This window comes from Dendrobates tinctorius, unplaced genomic scaffold (genome assembly GCF_039654945.1).
Source record: "Dendrobates tinctorius isolate UK_male_01 unplaced genomic scaffold, ASM3965494v1 ptg000016l, whole genome shotgun sequence".
NCBI classification, from domain to species: Eukaryota; Metazoa; Chordata; class Amphibia; order Anura; family Dendrobatidae; genus Dendrobates; species Dendrobates tinctorius.
The window spans coordinates 38,468,677-38,482,813 of record NW_027361684.1 but is presented as its reverse complement, the minus strand read 5'-3'; the positions used below and the strand labels follow the sequence as shown (position 1 = coordinate 38,482,813).

The window sequence follows — 14,137 nt, the reverse complement described above, 5'->3', positions numbered from 1 at the left end:
TTTTCAAGACACGTTCAGGTAAAGGGTGGAGTTTCTTTTGTTCACACATGTGGTATAAATTAGTGTTTCCTTGAGCCTGAGCATGGGACCTGTTGAAGTGCATTGTGCACGAAACGGCTGTCGTCCGTCTTTTTGCATTTCTCCCGTGCCATTGCCTATGCTTTATTAACATGAAATAAAGTGAATCATTTCAAGAGAACGGTGAATGCCATCCTGCTGTCTTTTTCTACTATGATAGTTCATGTTTTTTCTTCACATGGATAGAGCACCCGTTCAGCAAGGGTTACAGGTGTCACACTGATAGCGGTCATAAGTGGCTTTGCGGGTATTTCTTCCTCAGGGACAGTGCCGGATGTTTCTTTTTTCTTTGACTGACTATTCTATGGAGCATCTTATGGGGCCATAACCTTTATGGTCACTGCCAGAGGACGTGGAGGATAGAGCGGGGCAAAGGCGGTGGAATGGGGACAGGTGACTATATATGGCTCCCCCCCATCATCACCCCCTCCTGGAGCGTCTCTGCAGTCCCTGCTTCTCCCATGGTCTCCGACGCCGCAGCTCTTCCAGTGTTCAGCAGTCATGTGGTACTGCTCATTAAAGTCATGAATATGCGCATATTCATGACTTTAATGAGCGGTATCACATGACTACTGAACACAGGAAGAGCTGGCGCCAGAGACCATGGGAGAAGCAGGGGCTGCAGAGACCGTGCCAGGAGGGGGTATGATCTGACACCCACACTACACCCTCCCCCGACGACCCCCTGGTATTTGACTCGAGTATAAGCCGAGAGGGGGCACTGTCAGCCTTAAAAAATGGACTGAAAATCTCAGCTTATACTCGAGTACAGTTGTGGCCAAAAGTATTGACACCCCTGCAATTCTCTCAGATAACTCAGTTTCTTCCTGAAAATGATTGCAAACACAAATTCTTTGATATTATTGTCTTCATTTAATTTGTCTTAAATGAAAAAACACAAAAGAGAATGACGCAAAAAGCAAAACATTGATCATTTCACACAGAACTCCAAAAAAGTGGGCCAGACAAAAGTATTGGCACCCTCAGCCTAATACTTGGTTGCACAACCTTTAGCCAAAATAACTGCGACCAACCGCTTCCAGTAACCATCAATGAGTTTCTTACAATGCTCTGCTGGAATTTTAGACCATTCTTCTTTGGCAAACTGCTCCAGGTCCCTGATATTTGAAGGGTGCCTTCTCCAAACTGCCATTTTTAGATCTCTCCACAGGTGTTCTATGGGATTCAGGTCTGGACTCATTGCTGGCCAACTTAGAAGTCTCCAGTGCTTTCTCTCAAACCATTTTCTAGTGCTTTTTGAAGTGTGTTTTGGGTCATTGTCCTGCTGGAAGACCCATGACCTCTGAGGGAGACCCAGCTTTCTCACACTGGGCCCTACATTATGCTGCAAAATTTATTGGTAGTCTTCAGACTTCATAATGCCATGCACACGGTCAAGCAGTTCAGTGCCAGAGGCAGCAAAGCAACCCCAAAATATCAGGGAACCTCCGCCATGTTTGACTTTAGGGACCGTGTTCTTTTCTTTGAATGCCTCTTCTTTTTTCCTGTAAACTCTATGTTGATGCCTTTGCCCAAAAAGCTCTACTTTTGTCTCATCTAACCAGAGAACATTCTTCCAAAAACGTTTTAGGCTTTTTCAGGTAAGTTTTGGCAAACTCCAGCCTGGCTTTTTTATGTCTCGGGGTAAGAAGTGGGGTCTTCCTGGGTCTCCTACCATACAGTCCCTTTTCATTCAGATACCGACGGATAGTACGGGTTGACACTTTTGTACCCTCGGACTGCAGGGCAGCTTGAACTTGTTTGGATGTTAGTCGAGGTTCTTTATCCAACATCCGCACAATCTTGCGTTGAAATCTCTTGTCAATTTTTCTTTTCCATCCACATCTTGGGAAGTTAGCCACAGTGCCATGGGCTTTAAACTTCTTGATGACACTGCGCACGGTAGACACAGGAACATTCAGGTCTTTGGAGATGGACTTGTAGCCTTGATATTGCTCATGCTTCCTCACAATTTGGTTTCTCAAGTCCTCAGACAGTTCTTTGGTCTTCTTTCTTTTCTTCATGCTCAATGTGGTACACACAAGGACACAGGATAGATAGAGGTTGAGTCAACTTTAATCCATGTCAACTGGCTGCAAGTGTGATTTAGTTATTTCCAACACCTGTTAGGTGCCACAGGTAAGTTACAGGTGCTGTTAATTACACAAATTAGAGAAGCATCACATGATTTTTCGAACAGTGCCAATACTTTTGTCCACCCTCTTTTTTATGTTTGGTGTGGAATTATATCCAATTTGGCTTTAGGACAATTCTTTTTGTGTTTTTTCATTTAAGACAAATTAAATGAAGATAATACCAAAGAATTTGTGTTTGCAATCATTTTCAGGAAGAAACTGAGTATTATCTGTGAGAATTGCAGGGGTGTCAATACTTTTGGCCACAACTGTATATACAGTACTTTCCATACCCACTGTAACAGTTGGTCTTCGTTGAAAGATTTTAGCCAGAAATTGAGAATGAATGATCAGTCCCTTCAGAGAAAGAAGCAGATTTCTCCAATAATATACACTGCTCACAAAAATAAAGGGAACACTAGAATATTGCATCCTAGATATTACTAAATGAAATATTCCAGTTGCAAATCTTTATTCATTCCATAATGGTATGTGTTGAGAACAATAAAACACAAAAATGATCAACGTAAATCAAACTTAATATCCCATGGAGATATCAATTTGGAATGATACTCAAAATCAAAGTGGAAAATCAAATTACAGACTGATCCAACTTCAGTGGAAATGCCTCAAGACAAGGAAATGATGCTCAGTAGCGTGTGGCCTTCACGTGCCTGTATGACCTCGCTACAACACCTGGCACAGTACTGATAAGGTGGGGGATGTTCTCCTGAGGGATCTCCTCCCAAACCTGGACAGTCTGTGGTGCAACGTGACGTTGGTGAATGAAGTCCCAGATGTGCTCAATCGGATTCAGGTCTGGGGAACGGGCAAGGCCAGTCCATAGCTTCAATGCCTTCATCTTGCAGGAACTGCTGACACACTCCAGCCACATGAGGTCTGGCATTGTCCTGCATTAGGCCTCTTTCACACGTCCGTTTTTTTGGTCAGTTGCAATCCGTGAAAAAATGCAAAAGACGGATCCGTTTCCGTTGTGACACCAACGTATGCCACCGGACCGTTGTTTTCACGGATCCGCAGGAGAGAGAATTTTTTTCTGCCGCCAGAAACGGATTTGGGGTTAAATTTCTGGCAAGGAAATTCTTCCGGGAATGCACAGTGTAAAAAAGCAGATCTGTGCAGATAAAAAACGTTTCATTGTCTGTCCACTCAAGTCAGCGGACGCCAAAATTTTGGAGGATCCGTCAAAAAACAGATCCAATGGATGACCATCCGTCAAAATCCGCCGCTAATGCAAGTAAATGAGAAAAAAAACGGATCCGCCTAAAAAAATTGGCGGATCCGTTTTTTTTTGCAAAACGGCGGATTTTGACTGATGGAAACAAACGGAAATATGAAACAGGCCTTAGGAGGAATCCAGGGCCAACCCTGGTCTCACAAGGGGTCAGAGGATCTAATCTCTGTACCTAATGGCAGTCAGGCTACTTCTGGCGAGCACATGGAGGGCTGGCTGTGTGGCCCTCCAAAGAAATGCCACCCCACACCATTACTGATCCACTGCCAAACCGGTCATGTTGAAAGATGTTGCAGGCACCAGATTGCTCTCCACGGCGTCTCTAGTCTCTGTCATGTCTGTCACATGTGCTCAGTGTGAACCTTTCGTCTGTGAAGAGCACAGGGTGACAGTGGCGAAGTTGCCAATCCTGGTGTTGTGTGGCAAATGCCAAGTGTCCTGCACGGTGTTGGGCTGTGAGCACAACCCACATCTGTGGTACGTCGGACCCTCAGTCCATCCTCATGGAGTCGATTTCTAACCGTTTGTGCAGACATATGCACATTTGTGGCCTGCTGGAAGTCATTTTGCAGGGCTCTGGCAGTGCTCCTCTTGTTCCTCCTTGCATACAAGCTGAGGTAGCGGTCCTGCAGCTGGGTTGTTGCCCTCCTACAGCCCCCTCCACGTCTCCTGGTAGCACCTCCAGCCTCTAGACACTATGCTGACAGACACAGTAAACCTTCTTGCCACAGCTCGCTTTGATGTGCCATCCTGGATGAGCTGCACTACCTGAGCCACTTGTGTGGATTGTAGAGTCCATCTAATGCTACCACGAGTGTGAAAGCACAACCAACATTCAAAAGTGACCAAAACAGCCAGAAAGCATTGGTACCGAGATGTGGTCTGTGGTCCCCACCTGCAGAACCACTCCTTTATTGAGGGTGTCTTGATAATTGCCAATAATTTCCATCTGTTGCCTATTCTATTTGCACAACAGCATGTGAAATTGATTGTCAATCAGTGTTGCTTCCTATGTGGACAGTTTGATTTCACAGAAGTTTGATTTACTTGGAGTTATATTTTGTTGTTTAAGTGTTCCCTTTATTTTTTGAGCAGTGTATATTACAAAGTTGATTATTTTCACGTGTTGATTTATGACACGAGTATTAAAACGACGGCTACTCTTTAAAATGCGACGTGTTTTTGCTAACTGGTTCATGCTGCTTGATGAATCTAAGTTTAAGACTGTCTAGTCCTGTTTCAGTCCGGCCATGCCTCTTTGTCAACGTGCTGAAAGGTTCTAAAACATATGACAAATATGGTAGAAGTACAAAATGTAGGCCATTCAGTTTGATAAATCGCCCCCATTGTGCAGTGAATGTTCATGCTATTGCAATTAGTCCCATTTACTTGAATGGGATAAGGAGCAGTTAGCTATAACATGGGCACAGCAACTTTTTCTCAGCATAGTTACCCACCAATATGGAGCTGAAGAGTCAAGTGTCCACCACAATAATAAGAAAGAGCTTTATTTCATGTTCACTGAATCAGGTGTAATGCAAGAAACAAGGCCTTCATAGGAGATTCTGCCCCATGTTTCTATTACTTATTGACTCGTTCTAATAGGAACATGTTAATGCAATGACTACCTGCATAATAGAATAAAATAATGTCCTTTCCAATCAAAATATATATTTAACAATTTGTGCAAATTCACTAAAGAGACACTCGCTGAATAAAAAATACCTGAGCTTCTCCGGGAACCTTTGGTGCTGCGTGGGTTAAAGTGCGGTCCATCACAAGTGAACCATCATTTTTCACATCACTGCTTTGTACACAGTTGACATTTAACATTCATTTTTTTAATTGCCAAGGGGAAATGAACCTTTAAATAAGCTTTTAAAGGGGAGGGGATAGAGAAGAGCATTACATCTACTAGTAAAGCCGTCTATGATAGATGTGATAACATCTGAAACATGGACATTCCTGTGTGTGAAACTAGAAATCCTGGGGCCACACGGAAGAATGTGGAATGACGCTAATAAACAAGTTAAAAACATAAGATGGAAATGCCCAGAGAAAGTAATGACCACAGGGCCACTTAGATGACTACAAGGCCTATATTGTGTGACAAAAGCCACTCGCAGCACTGAACAGGTTAATAACCTCGCTCCATACAGCATGAGAAAGGAACGGGTATATTTTTATTTAGCAATTTTTTGGTTCTGTGACTTCACCGCAATGTCAAATCTGAAAAATCACTTATGGAAATATCGAGTTATTCTGAATTAATCCTATTTTTGGAAAGAGTCCAAGAAGGGAAAGTAGACTTTCTTCTGAGCTGCGCACACTGGGATGTAATGTCCTCCTGGATGTGTGAGCAGAAGTGGGTTTACAAAATGGGTGGCCAGGTCTTGACTCATCTCCCCTGGGATAACCTGATCAGCGTCCCCATAAACATGAAGGGATGGGACGGTGATGGCTTCTCTGTAGAAATGTGCGTGATCAGTCGCACGGCTTTTGAAACCACCAACCAGAATTGCAAAGTTAAACTGGAAGCGAGGATCTCCTTGTTGCTTCAATGCACACAGCATGGCCGCGAACGCAGCTCCTTGGCTAAAACCTAAGATGCCATCGAAGGGTCCAAGTTCGGAAAAAGCCTTTGCCACAGTGTCCAGGGATTCCTCTAATCCGGCACAGGAATTGGTCTCATCCATGGCATGAAAACTACTCTTCTCAGGGTCTGAGAACCACCAACCTCTGGGGTCTTCTATTTCTCCTTCTTTAGTGTCAACATGCAAAGAAAGGTAAACTGTGTTAAATTAAATGAAAAACAGCAAATAAACTACCGTAAATCTACTATATAATCGTCTAATTCTGTCTGTTTGTAACGGAAATCCCGCGTCGCTGATCGGCCGGGCGCGACCAATCAGCGACAGGCACAGTCCGGCCGCAAATTGGCGCGGAATTCGAACGACGCACACCACCGCTACCGTTGAGAGATCTGCGGCGCTAGCCGCTGATCTCCCGACAGTTGCCTCGGGTCATCTCCTGTCGCAATCAGCGATATTGGCGCGGAATTTAAAGGAGATCTGTCACATCATTTTTGGCCTATCAGCTGCAGCCACCGCCATCAGGGGCTTATCTACAGCATGCTGTAGATAAGCTCCCGATGAAACCTGAAAGATAAGAAAAAAAAGAGTTAGAATATACTCACCCCGGCGTTCGGTCCGGTCCGATGGGTGTCGCCGTCCCGTCCGGCACCTCCCATCTTCATACGATGACGTCCTCCTCCTTGCGTCTCCCTCGGCTCCTGTGCATGCGTACTTTATCGGCCCTGTTGAGGGCAGAGCAGAGTCCTGCAGTGCGCAGGTGCCGGACCTCTCTGACCTTTCCCGGCGCCTGCGCACTGCAGTACTTTACTCTGCCCTCAGCAGGGCCGATAAAGTACGCGGGCACAGGAGCCGAGGGAGAAGCAAGGAGGAGGACATCACCGTATGAAGATAGGAGGCGCCGGACTGCGACACCACCGTCCCCGCCGGTGAGTATAATCTAACGTTTCTCTCTTATTTTTCAGGTTTCATTGGGGGCTTATCTACAGCATTACAGAAAGCTGTAGATAAGCCCCTGATGGCAGTGGCCCCAGCTTATGGGGCAAAAATGGGGTGACAGATTCCCTTTAAATAAACTACATACATATTCTAGAATACCCGATGCGTTAGAATCAGGCCACCATCTAGTTATATAATAAATGCAGACAATCTTCAACACCAAAAACTCACCAAATACTCAATGTGGGTTTAAAATCCCATAATTTTATTGCAAATTCTTTAATAATAATTATTTCTATAGCGCCAACATATTCCGCAGCACTTTACACTTCAAACTATAGAAGGTACAGAAGACTTTTTCTAATGAGTTTTGTGTCGATCCGACTCTTAATTTATTAAGTCAGATCAATGAAACGTGTCAGTAATACTCTTCTGTACCTTCTAGTTTGATGGATTTACAATAACGATTGTTGGATTTTAAACCACCATGCGCTGGACTTAGACTTTATCTAGTATGTGCGGAGCCTCACCAGCTTTGTCCGCGCACCGACACTTGATCAACACATGCACATCAAGCTGGGGTGATCAGCGTCTAACAATACCATTCATCTACATGTTTCTATGGTTACTGAAGAACAAATATGAGCATTTCATAAGTTTTTATAATTTTTGGACAAATACATCAAGTTTATGTAAAGACTCAATAGTCATTGCTGACCCTTATCTTTCATAACTTTGAAGGGGGCATTAATAAGAGAAAATAACTTTGCAGCAAGATCAGGTATTGGACTGCAGAAAATTTGGGAAGCTGGAGTTATTTTCTCCACTGTTTGAGACATCTGGAAGAACGATTACCCAGAAAAGAAAAGATGAGCGCCACCATGAGCCCTGTACTGTGACAACACTAACGCATACTGAGACCATTCAACTGTGGGGGCTTTTCATCCAGTGGCGTGGGATCAGACAATTTTGCCTAAGATCACGGCCATGAATAAACAATGGGACCTAAACAACCTCCAAGAACAACTTCTCCCAACGATCCAGGAGCAATTTGGTGATGATCAATGGTTTTTCCAGCCTGATGGAGTGATGGAGACCCCGCCACAAGGCAAAAGTGATAACTGAGTGACTTGGTGAAGAAAAGATTGAAATTTTGGGTGCATGGCCAGGAAACTCCCCAGATCCCAGTCCCAAAGACAACCCGTGGTCCATCCTCAAAACGTGGATAAACACACAAAAACACAGGAATTGTAATAAACTCCAAGCACTGATTAGACAAGATTGGGCGGTCATCAGGTCAGGATTTGGCCCAGAAGATATCCTGCAGCCTTGGGGGAAAAAAAAAGAGACAACACTTAAACATTGAGTATAAAAATGTGTGAAATACTTATAATTGTACTTTGGTAACCAGAAAAACATCAGACTAAAAAAAAAAAATCTAAAAACACTAAGGGCACTATCTTTGTGAAAAGCATATTTTTGTTAATCTTAAAACCTTTGGGCATGACTAAATGGATATTGGAGCAAATACTGGTATGTAAATAGCATATAGATATACATGCCACTTTTTTTTTTAATCTTATTGCCTCTTAAACATACGGCAGATCGGTGGGAAACTGGGTTCTCAGACCACCATCAACCGCTCAAAATACTGCTCAGCTCTGCAAACAGCAGTTCTCATCTCCGTCACGAGCACATGCACTGAGCAGCGTACAGACCCTTTAGGCAATGAGGTGGTAACAAACGTTGGACCTTATTGGTGCTTGGCACGGCAGATGTGGTGTCAACCAGTGACAGGAGGGGCCCTAGGTCTCACATAAGATTTAACCCAATAAAGTGGTGATATCCTTTATTCCACTGTAAGTAGAAAACATTTTTTTTGTCCTCGCTTCCTAATGTCACTGATCTCATCATGCAAATAAGCCACAGGACACAAGGCCCGAATCCTATTATAAATAGCTGTGACTGAGGAGCGAGAAAGATTATAGAAACAAAACTTTCATCCTAATCCTAAGTCTGATCAGAATATCTCTCTATCGGCTCTGATTATTTTTATTTGTTGAAATAAAATTGTTTATATATATATATCTCTATCACTATTTCAACACAGATTAAGTATATCATACCCACCCTGATTTATCATATTAATACAGAATATATCGTTATTCTGGTTTTTAAAGAAAACCTGATATCAGGATTTGCCATATGAAATTATGCGGAGCGCTTTACAAGCCTCTTAATTTCCTCTTTAATGATACTGTACCTTTATTACCCCTAAATGATAAAAGTGTTGAAAAACGAAGTACCACTACTCAGACAACCCCCTTCTCAATTGCCATGTCCCCCTTTATAAATAACAGCCTATACTCGCCTCCACTGTTGGCTCCAGCCCAGCGATGACGGCACTAACTCCCCCGGGACTTGTGTGACCATGTTATTTCACACGAGCCTCAGGAGAACAGTGCCATCACCGCTGGAATGGCGCCAGCACTGGAGGGGTGAATACGGCAATTAGGAGGGGGTTGTCTGAGTAGTGAACAATCCATTTAATGGATATGTGTCCGCAGGTTTTTGCTAAGTAAGCTGAAGACAGCACGCTGCAGGGGTTAAAGAACATATTTCAGCAATGCCTTTCTTATCAAGCTCAAAGGTTTTATTTGCTGGCAATGATAGTGTTAGCCCCTGTAGCTTACCATTGCTGGGACACAGCAGCTCATGCCTCATGATCCCATATGCCCCCTCCTGTGATAAGCAGCTCACTGTCTAGGGACATTGTATATACAGAGCCAGTGTGGGCGGGGTTAGCTTCCTCAGCTCTGCTGCAAGGCTAAATCTAAAAACTCTGTGTCAGATCGGCTGCACCCAGTAATCTAAGTGATACATCGTTGGATTCAGATTCTCTTTGCCAACATCATGTTGTAGCAAAAACCTGGTGATTGTACAACACCGCAGGTCCAGGCTGCTCCCATGCCATCAGCCCCTGTTTGGGACTTCTGAAAATGCTCTAATTAATCTTTTCCTTGACACTATTTGAGTATGGTTTGAGAAAGGCCTCTTAGTAGGTCGAAACGTAACCATAGTATACTCATATCCTGGATTACGATATTATACCCACATTTTGGATACTTCTTTTGTCTGCGGTGTTACACTATTTGATGCATTAAATAAAATAAAAATCCAAAAATTTCACAAAATCTTCAAGATTTTTTGCAAGATTAATCCACACTTGAGTGCGACTGTTTATCTACTGACTACTGTTTGTGGACCCTCCACGTACAGTCAGCACCTATCTCCTCCACAGCAAGAGTGCGCGTCTTTCTTCTTTTGCTCTACCATGAGCCATACAGTGGCCGCCATCACTCTACCATGAGCCATACAGTGGCCGCCATCACTCTACCATGAGCCATACAGTGGCCGCCATCACTCTACCATGAGCCATACAGTGGCCGCCATCACTCTACCATGAGCCATACAGTGGCCGCCATCACTCTACCATGAGCCATACAGTGGCCGCCATCACTCTACCATGAGCCATACAGTGGCCGCCATCACTCTACCATGAGCCATACAGTGGCCGCCATCACTCTACCATGAGCCATACAGTGGCCGCCATCACTCTACCATGAGCCATACAGTGGCCGCCATCACTCTACCATGAGCCATACAGTGGCCGCCATCACTCTACCATGAGCCATACAGTAACCGCCATCACTCTACCATGAGCCATACAGTGACCGCCATCACTCTACCATGAGCCATACAGTGGCCGCCATCACTCTACCATGAGCCATACAGTGACCGTCATCACTCTACCATGAGCCATACAGTAACCGCCATCACTCTACCATGAGCCATACAGTGACCGTCATCACTCTACCATGAGCCATACAGTAACCGCCATCACTCTACCATGAGCCATACAGTGACCGCCATCACTCTACCATGAGCCATACAGTGACCGCCATCACTCTACCATGAGCCATACAGTGACCGCCATCACTCTACCATGAGCCATACAGTAACGGCCATCACTCTACCATGAGCCATACAGTGGCCGCTATCACTCTACCATGAGCCATACAGTAACGGCCATCACTCTACCATGAGCCATACAGTGGCCGCTATCACTCTACCATGAGCCATACAGTGACCGCCATCATTCATTGCTCCATTCTTTTCTAGCGGTATACGGACACATCAGAGGTAGAGTTTCCTTTTCATTATTTAACCCTGTAGATATTTAAGGTAGCTTTCCAATACTATTATGATATTAAAGGGAACCTGTCCCCCCCCCCAGGCGTTTTTAGGTAAAAGAGCCACCTTGTGCAGCACTAATGCTGCATTCTGTCAAGGTGGCTCTTTTATTTAGGGTTTCACCGCAGAAATAATCATTTATAAAATTGGTCAGACATACCAGAATTTTGACAGGGGGCAGGTCTTTTCCCCCTCTGACACTGACCACTGCAGCACCCAGCAGCGGCCATTGCACAGTGACTGTGGTGTTCTGCTCAGATCCAGAGCTGGTAACTGGTGATCAATGGGGTTATCGGATGCCCACTGACCTGATATTGATGACCTATCCTAAATAGTGGAAAACCCATTTAAAATAAATGTTCGGAGCCTTTACAGGCATACATGCTATGTGCATCACACACAATGTGACCGTGGCCTATCCCGTACCTATACACTTTCAATCCCTGCCCTTTCATCAGTGACTCCAGCTTGCCAGCAGTGTCTAATGGGAATTTATGTCTGATCTAAAGCTGCAGTTCTCGTCCTCCCCCATACTTTACACTGCAGCTCAGACTGGATGCTATTTATGAGCGCACGTCCATCAGAGCTCCCGAGTGTGCGCCACAATCTACCGTTTTTGGTAAATTCCGTCCTCTGCTAATCACGAAAAGCATTGAGCGAACTGAGCCAAGCACACACAGCAGCTCTGTCACATGATCACTTCCGGAGACGCTACTGCTGACACTCGCCAGCAGGTGGCAGCATAGAGGAAAGACGTGCAATGAATACCGCATAGAGCCAGCACACGTCACTGCCTAGGAATCATTTCATGTGACGTCACTGATTACGATACCCAGCGTAGATAGGCACGGGGGAGGCAGGTGACGTCACACAGTTGGCAGTACAGGGGCCGAGTGGCTGCAGCATCAGTCGTGACGTCAGGACGCGGTCACGTGTCTCACCCGCCTCTGGGATACACAGTGGAGCGCTGATTAGAACCAGCTCCGCGCGTTTTTTCAGGTTCTTCCTCAGAGCCCCCGTCCGCTCCCGGAAGCTGTGCTCATTCTGCCAGTAACCGTGCAGCGCCAGCACCCGCAGAACCTGTGTGCAGGCAACAGGGCCAGCTGTGGGCGCCGCCATCTTCCTACACCCGCAGTACCGGAAGTGAAGCCGGAGAGCGCTGATTGGTCACCTAGAGAGGCGACAGCCCCAAGTACAGGTGGGAGTAGTGGGCGAAGCCAGTGTGTGGTATTAGTGTCAGCCATGATCTATAGTGCCATAGGGAAGAATAATACACATTTTATCCCCAACCATAAATTCTGTCTGCTCTCACAGATCTGCCACCACTAACACAGGGGAAACACAGGGAGGCTCCAATAACATCAAGCAAAGAATCTGCACCTTCTATAAGGATCTTTCCAGATGATTTAGTGCCCTCTGTAAAGCACCAGCTGTGCCACGCCTCTTCCTCACCCCTATAAAGGGACTGTCAGCACAGAGTGACTGTTCAAACCTAGCACAGGCGTGCGGCACTCCATGGCGGGGCCAGATATTCACATACACATTCCCAGCTGCTTGTTTCCCTCTGTCTCCACCTCCATCAGCCCTGAATGACAGCGTTGGCTTCATAGAACCAGAGAAGGGTGGAGATAGGGGGGAAGATTGATATACAGGTGTGTTATGAATGGGTCACCGAGGAGGATGGCAGAACAGGCTAAGCCACCAGAAAACCAGAGAGGTTGGTAACTAAGCGGATTGCAGACCCCTGATCCTATCCACACAACTAGCAGTAGCTGTGGAGCGTGCCTACGATGATCCTAGACGCCTCGGCACAGTCGGAGAGCTAACTAGGCCTAAAGCAAGAAAGGGTAAATCTAAACTGCCCCAGAGCAGACCCCAAAGGAATAGATAGCCCCCAAACATATAATGTCGGTGAGACAAGATGAAAACACAAACACAGGCAGGAAAATAGACTGAGCAAACGATGGGGCCCACACTGACTAGACAGGACAGGAAAGGAAAGACACTGTCTGCAATCACGCAAAAACCCTGAAAAATCCAACACAAGAAAAACCTGAAGTCTCACGACCTTGCCCCCACTATATCAGCACTCCAGTATGAACTGGGAGCAAAGCAAAAGAGACCAATATAACAGGGGACTGATACAGGCTGTAACATAAGGAGCGGTGGTCCAGCACAGCCCCCAGAGGAGCAAGCTGATCCTGCACAACAAGCAGCGAGAGACAAAACCAGATCAGATGCAAAGGATTAGCAAATGAGCCACTTAGCTGAACAATATCAAACACAGTGATAACCAAGCCATCTGTGGGTCACAGTGGCTACAGTTGGGGTAAATGGAGATTCCCGCATCCAAGGAATAATTCTTTATGGCCTCCATGTATCGACCTACGCAGAGCTATTTATCAAGCCAGCCTTTGCTCTAGTTTATTGTTTTCATATTAATTTCGTGTTGCTCAATGAGATTTGGAGAAGGTCACCAGTCACTTCGGTACCTGTCCCATACTGGGCTTACAGTATACCTTCCTTATATCAGACGCACACATGCTATAGCCAATTTTATAAAAACTAATTCTCCTATCAATCTGTTTTTGGAGTCTGGTTTGCAGTGGACAGTGACTGTACCTGTCACAAATAGGACACAAAATCTGTTCTCCAGACTGGTGAGGGTCCCAGGTACTGGACTCTACCAAGCATTCATGGCAACTTCTATAGCTCCGCCGTGGAAACCTAAAGAAGGAAAACTGTTTTTGAGCCACATTTACCACAGGGTATTTTTGGATATATTCCTGGCTGTAGCTTAAAAAAATATAAGAAAACTGAACCAAAGATTTAGGAAAGGTATATAGAAAATATTTTCTTTCTTTCCCCATTTGTGTCAGAAGCTA

General features: G+C 45.1%; 2 protein-coding genes across 3 annotated transcripts in view; both read right to left on the bottom strand.

The window, feature by feature from the left end:
* Positions 1–4,950: 4,950 nt before the first annotated feature.
* OVCA2 (OVCA2 serine hydrolase domain containing) lies at positions 4,951–12,442 on the bottom strand. 2 transcript variants are annotated; one of them, XM_073565694.1, is made up of 3 exons: positions 11,679–11,857; positions 11,413–11,579; positions 4,951–6,229 (listed from the first exon to the last, which is right to left on the bottom strand). In XM_073565694.1, exons 2-3 carry the CDS (start codon positions 11,480–11,482, stop codon positions 5,742–5,744), a joined length of 558 nt encoding a protein of 185 aa, XP_073421795.1. In that variant the 5' UTR covers positions 11,483–11,579; positions 11,679–11,857; the 3' UTR covers positions 4,951–5,741. The 2 variants fall into 2 exon arrangements, with proteins under 2 accessions (XP_073421795.1, XP_073421794.1); XM_073565693.1 differs by lacking the exons at positions 11,413–11,579; positions 11,679–11,857 and adding an exon at positions 12,194–12,442.
* Positions 6,092–14,137, bottom strand: part of DPH1 (diphthamide biosynthesis 1) — a 421,815-nt gene continuing 413,769 nt past the window's right edge. Inside the window, exon 12 of the mRNA XM_073565691.1 lies at positions 6,092–6,229. Coding sequence (XP_073421792.1) covers positions 6,218–6,229 — 12 coding nt within the window. The 3' untranslated portion in view covers positions 6,092–6,217. The remainder of the gene's footprint in view (positions 6,230–14,137) is intronic.